The sequence below is a fragment of the Cyprinodon variegatus genome, unplaced genomic scaffold, assembly GCF_000732505.1.
Source record: "Cyprinodon variegatus isolate N-32 unplaced genomic scaffold, C_variegatus-1.0 Scaffold521, whole genome shotgun sequence".
Taxonomy (NCBI): domain Eukaryota; kingdom Metazoa; phylum Chordata; class Actinopteri; order Cyprinodontiformes; family Cyprinodontidae; genus Cyprinodon; species Cyprinodon variegatus.
In genome coordinates, this window is record NW_015150974.1 from 499,236 (window position 1) to 506,000 (window position 6,765).

At 35.8% G+C, this 6,765-nt stretch overlaps 1 protein-coding gene across 2 annotated transcripts in view; it reads left to right on the plus strand.

The window, feature by feature from the left end:
- Window positions 1-6,765, plus strand: part of dhtkd1 (dehydrogenase E1 and transketolase domain containing 1) — a 36,601-nt gene that overhangs the window by 5,725 nt on the left and 24,111 nt on the right. For both annotated transcript variants that reach the window (XM_015391028.1, XM_015391029.1), the window contains 4 exons: window positions 4,379-4,590; window positions 4,665-4,859; window positions 4,951-5,220; window positions 6,503-6,674. In XM_015391028.1, coding sequence (XP_015246514.1) covers window positions 4,379-4,590; window positions 4,665-4,859; window positions 4,951-5,220; window positions 6,503-6,674 — 849 coding nt within the window. The remainder of the gene's footprint in view (window positions 1-4,378; window positions 4,591-4,664; window positions 4,860-4,950; window positions 5,221-6,502; window positions 6,675-6,765) is intronic.

The window sequence follows — 6,765 nt, forward strand, 5'->3', positions numbered from 1 at the left end:
AACGATTATTATTTACACCCCTACTGTATATATAAAAAAACAGGCTATTTTAAAAAAAATTGTGAAATAAAGGGGGATTAAGTCGGTCTCTAAAGGAGTGCTCCAGTTTCACTGTAATCTTGGAGCTCTAAACTGAAATGAACGGGCTACCAAACAGCAAAGATTGAATGCATTCGCCCTATTAAAGGATTAACTCAATGAAACCTCCTCAGGGAACTACCAGACAGGACTTGCTTAACTTGTGTTCTAGTTAAGAAAAAAAAATACACACATCTTATTTATCAGGGCAGAGAAACTTTTAAACACTGCCCAATTTTTCTATTTGGAAGCTGACATGTTTGACAAGATTTTGAGTGTATATATAGAGAGATATGAAGGTAGATTTGTTTCTTTATTATTCAATCAAAAAAAAGTTTTCTTCAATTAAAAAAATCTTCACTTCAATAAAAAAAAGAATTTTCAATCAAAGAAAAAAATTCTACCTATATTTTAAGGCTAAACTTCATTACAATATGTTTGAGAGTTACAAAAATTGCAAACAATAAATCATTATAGTTTTATTGGTTAATAATTTGCACAGTTTTTTTCTTTGATTGATTTTTTTTTTATTTTTTTTTTTATTGAAACAACTTTTTGGGAATTGAATGATTAAGACACAAATGTCTTACCCATGTATGGCCCAAACACTAAATAGATCCCTTCAACCAAAGAACATTTTCAACAATAAAAAAAAAGTGTTCAAATGCAATTTTGAGTCTCAAATATTTTGTTTCAATTCAAAAACTATTTTCTATTATTGAAAACGTTTATCTTTTCATTGAAGCTACTTTTTTTATTGATTCTGTTGTTTGTTTGTTTGAAGCAATTTATTTTTTGTTTGAATAATAAAGACACACCCATTGTATGGTCCAATCAAAAAAACAATGTTACTTCAATTAAAAAAGTTGCTCTTAAACTAAAAAGACTGCACTTCTATCAAATAAAACATTTTCAATCAAAGAAAAGCAGTGTTCAAATGTATTTTTGCATTCAAATATTTTTTTTCTTTGATTGAAAAGTTCTTTTTTCATTGAAGTTAATTGAAAATATATTTTTTTGATTGAAGCAACCTTTTTTTTGATTGAAGAATAAAGAAACAAATCTACCTTCATAGAGAGACCCTCACACTGTAATTTTATCTGTTATTCAATGCATCCATGTGAGAACATTTCCAGCAGAGTTTTTTTCATGATGTATATGTCTTGGTTGGGTCTGCCTGTATTTTGTTTCTGCATAAAAACTGAGAATATCAACAGACATTTTCCTGGTCTGACTTCTTTCCAGATAAGATCATAGCTATCCTTTAAATTCAAGCATCACCTACTGCTAACATTACAGTAACCAAGGCGACTGGCCTGCTGCTAGGCAGGTTAACCTGTCGGATGTCAGGAATCAATAGTGATTGTTTTGATTATTTCACTATGGATCACAGCACAGGAAATGTAAAAATAATATAATAAACATGACAATATAACTAAATTATTAGCATTTTTAATACACAGACCCAGTTTTTAATAATAATACTTTTATGTAATGTATTTATTGAAAGGGAAACAGGTTTGTTTTAGCATTTGCTTGATTTTTAAAATGGTTAGCAGTTCATCTAGGCTCAGGTTTTTCTGTTTCGGGGTGTGATTGTTTTAATGGCGGGACCTGTCAGTTTGACTTAAGAAGGTGTAATGTAATAACTTGTGTGAGCTTGTTGCAGAATGAACTGGTCCTAATACATGCCATGGTTTTAGAGAAATCTTTTTTAATACTTGTGTAGTGAGGTAGCTCAGTTGTTTTTTTTCTTCTTTATTTCCTTATCACAACCACACACACAAAACAAGAGAAACCCCACACACCTATATCTATCCATGTCGAGGTTTAGATATATAATTTTTTTTTAATCGTTTTTAGAAAGCCAAATTAAAAGTCCAATTAAGTGAAATGACTATTTATTCAAATTGTATTTATTTTGCAGGTTTCGTTGAAGAACTGAAGCACCCCTGAATTTAATAACATTTTGAGCCTTTTTAAATTTTTTTTCAAAACAGGGACATTTGAAAAATGTTGAAAAAATAAAATAAAATACCGTACTCAATTTAAACACATATCAACCGGAAAGCTTTACCTTAATTAACCAATAAAACTATAAAGATTTATTGTGTACAATTTTTGCAACTCTCAAATATATTGTTATGAAGTTTAGCCTTAAAATATAGGTAGAATTTATTTTTTATATCTTGTTCTGCCTTATTACATAGCTTATTTCGTACAATAGAAGCACAGTTTTGATTAACTTTGCAGAGATAGCTTTTTAATTTTGTATTGGATATAAACATCTTGGTTAAATGAAAATATCTCTATAGAATTCTGCCCAGGATATGAATATTGGTTCTGTAATTCCAGGTAATGGCGGGACCTGTCAGAGGGACTTAGGAAGGTGTGATGTAATAACTTGTGTGAGCTTGTTGCAGAACAAACTGGTCCTAATTAACATAAATGCCATAGTTTTGGAGAGATCTTTTTTCAATACTTGTGTAGTGAGGTAGCTCAGTTGTTTGTTTTTTTCTTTATTTCCTTATCACACACACAATCACACACACCAACTTGTCTCAGTATCTTTAGGCAGTCATTCCATTGACTTCTATTCATTTCTACTGCGACCCTTACCCTAATTCTTACCATACAGGTTCACAACTAACCCTAACCTCAACCTAAACTCAATTCATACCTTAGTCCTAAACGTGACCCCTATCCCCAAAAACAACAATTAACCACATGGGTCCAGGCCTCGGGCCCCACCAGGAGCCCCTGCAACGTGCCATTTTCCATCAAAATGGTCCCCGCAATGTGTTAAAAACAAGAGCAACCCCACACACACCTATATCTATCCATGTCGAGATGTTGATATATAATATATATATATATATATTTTTATTGTTTTTAGAAAGCCAAATTACATGTCCAAATAGGTGAAATTACTTTTTATACAAATTGTATTTATTTTGCAGGTTTCATTGAAGAACTGAAGAACCCCTGAATTTAATAACATTTTGAGCCTTAAAAAGAAAGAAATATTTGATTTAGTCATTTTTTTTCTTCCATTCCTAGTTTTTTTGCTCCATAAAAATCTAGTCAGTTATTTCCTGACCTGGAATTTGATGCATTTTTAGCTACAGGATTAACCATCCCCCTCTCACAGGTTTACGTTTATTGGATTCTTTATATCTACCTGCCTGGAGGGGAAGTGGAAGTGATAATATTTGGAAGTGGCCCAACTAGTCAGGCATGACCTGACTAGAATCTGACTGAGAACCCATGCAGGAAGCTTAAGATGGAGGCCGACCAAACTGCAAAAAGAAGCTCAGCAGTTGAAATCAGACTTTAAAGCCAAAAAGATTTTTCCATGCATCATTGAAAGGATATGAAAAAATATTTGCTTTGCTTTTCTTAATGAAAAACAAATCAATGCAGATAGACTTTTTTCCTTTTTTATAGTCATCCAGTCTATCACAGTGTTGCTATAACCTCACTAAATTAGCAGAAGCTAAGCTTATGTGCCAAAAAAAAGTTTTTTTTCAAAACACGGACATTTGAAAAATGTAAAAAAAAAAAAGCAAAAATACCGTACTCAATTCAAACACATATCAACTGGAAAGCTTTACCTTAATTAACCAATAAAACTATAACCATTTATTGTATACAATTTTTTCAACTCTCAAATATATTGTGATGAAGTTTAGCCTTAAAATATTGGTAGAATTAATTTTTTTATATCTTGTTCTGCCTTATTACATAGCTTATTTCGTACAACAGACTCACATCTCTTGTTCCTCTTTTAATTTTTGGCAGCATAATATTAGAAGTTTTGATCAGCGATAGCTTTTTTTTTGTATTGGATATAAAAATCTTGGTTAAATGAAAATATCTTTATAGAATTTTGTCCAGGGTATGAATATTGGTTCTGTAATTCACTGTACTAAAACTCATTAGTGATATTATTAAGCACATAATTGAAAAATGGGAAGTTTAATCATCAACTTAAAAAACAGTTGATCTGCTGACTTTTCTGAAGCTTATCTGTTCTGTAGTGAAGTTTGGTAACTTGAGTCCCCTTAATGCAAATCCTGGAGTTAAAGAATTTCAATTTCTCAACGTTTTTCTTTTCATTTTTAAAAAATATTTAGTTATTTTTCAGATTTTAAGAATTTAAGGTCATAAAATGTTTCTAAAAAGATTTAACTCATTGGATTCCACTGTTGAGTTTAAACCAGCTCCTTTAGTTTTTGTTTACCGGTACTTATTTTTTGATGTACAGTCTTAACCTTTGGGTGTGTTATTCCTTCCCAAGGCCTGCGTCACTTTGGGAAGGCTCAAGCCTCGGTGGAAGAGGTGCAGACCTACCTGGAACAGGTCTACTGTGGTCACCTGTCTGTGGAGACCAGCCAGCTGAGCAGTCTGGAGGAGAGGGAATGGTTTGCTGACCGCTTCGAGGAGCTCAAGAGGGAAAGCTTCTCTCCTGAGGAGAAGAAGCTTCTGGCTAAGCTCATGCTGGAGTCTCAGGTGGGTCAGAGTGAAGGTAACATGATCCAGAGTGCTGGTGGTCAATGGAACATGTCTGTTCGTTCTGTGTGTAGGAGTTTGACCACTTCCTGGCTACTAAGTTTGCTACCGTGAAGCGTTACGGAGGAGAAGGAGCAGAGAGCATGATGGGATTTTTCTATGAGCTCTTCCACCAGTCAGCCCACAAAGGAGTTACTGACATCGTCATCGGGATGCCTCACAGAGGCCGACTGAACCTGCTCACCGGCCTGCTGAAGTTTCCACCAGAGGTCAGAGATATTTCCAGTTCTAAATCCTCCTCTAAACTGGAGGCTGACGCGACATTTAAACAGTTGGTTCTGGTTTATCGGTCCACTGCAGCTTATGTTCCGTAAGATGCGCGGGCTCAGCGAGTTCCCTGACACCTCCCCCGCTATCGGCGACGTTCTCTCTCATCTCACCTCCTCGGTGGAGTTGGATTTAGGAGCAGGGCACCCTCTTCACGTCACGATGCTGCCTAACCCATCACACCTGGAGGCCATTAACCCCGTGGCTCAGGGTAAAACCAGAGCAAGGCAGCAGCTGAGGAAAGAGGGAGACTATTCACCAGAGGAGAACGCCTACCCAGGAGACCAGGTCATCTGTCTGCAGGTACTCACTGCTTCTAGACTTACTTATATTTAAGCACCAGCTACGTTACTCCCAGGTTACCTGGTGCTAAAGTATTTCTGAGTCCAAATAAATGGCCGTAAATCATAGCCACTAAAATCCTGCAGTAAGCCCTTTAGATGCCATCAGGTTATGAGGCGGATACATTCTAGTAATAATTAATATTCTATTTAGGAGCTCATTATTCTACCAAGACATGAGAAAATTGAATCAGAGAATAAACTCTTAATGATTGTATGATCTGTTAAACTCTTTATTCATACATTGCAATCTGATCAAGCCCTCTGTAGATTGGATCAGACCACGAAGGTCAAACTCCAGAGAAATGCTCCATCATGGTTTTTTATTTTTCGTCTGCTGTCATTAACTAACAGAAGTTATTTAACACAAGCACACAATAAAAATGACTGCAGATGTCCTTTTAGGAAAAGACTCTGAAGCAAAGAGTAGATTATCCATTGTATCAAGACCACCTTTTTATCAAGAAAGCCAAGGACACAAAAGCTTCAGGGCTAACATGTTTACAGGCCAAGCAGTCAGACATAGTTAAGTCACGTTCAACTCTTACCTTCAATTTGTATGGCTCCCCTCTTCATTTTAAGGTGTGTAAAGAAATCTGCTGGTGACCTTACCATGTTGTGAATCACTGCTCATTTCCCCAAATGATCTCATAAAGGGCATACTTTTGAAAAGGAGCATTTTAAGCACACATTAACTAAGAGGAAAAACAAGGCAGAGAGAGAGGGTTTTCTTTTTCAGTTGTGAACTTTATTTCATCTATGAACCATGCACAGGTTGAATGACACATAACTGTTTACGAAATTAATTTTGCATAATGTAGAACCTTTCAAAATTTAAACTAACTGAAACTTGACCAAACCATGCAACATGGTTTGCTTTCAAATATAGAACGAGTAAATGGAAAATCTCTCATCTTTCACTTGTATGTTTTAAGACATAAATAAAAATCTGATAACTTTCCTCAGTAAACTACAAATGGTTCATTATTTGGTCTTTGATGAGAATATGATGCAAGACACAACATCAGCTTATTTTATGACCTTTGTAGGATCTCAGAAATTATCTGGGAGTCTGTTTGTTGCTCCAAAACGCCTGAATAAAAGGTTAAAGTGCTTCCTTAGCACATAGCCAGGGGCTTCAGACCAATTTGATTCAGGCTTGTTGAAGCAAAGAAAAACGTTCAAAGGTTGTGGGACACCGTCTTTGTAATCTAATCTTATCTCCTGAATTTTCTTATTTCCAGGTCCACGGTGACGGCTCTTTTACGGGTCAGGGGATCGTTCCGGAAACGTTGACTCTGTCAAATCTGCCTCACTACCGAGTGGGTGGCAGCATCCACCTCATCGTGAACAATCAAGTGGGTTACACCACCCCGTCGGACAGAGGAAGGTCCTCGCTGTACTGCAGTGATGTTGGTGAGTTTAGCTCTCGGGCTGCGTGTGCGCCCCTCACCAGAGGAAGTGGAGGATCATCCAGGCACTAGGGATGGAACGGTTTATGAAAACC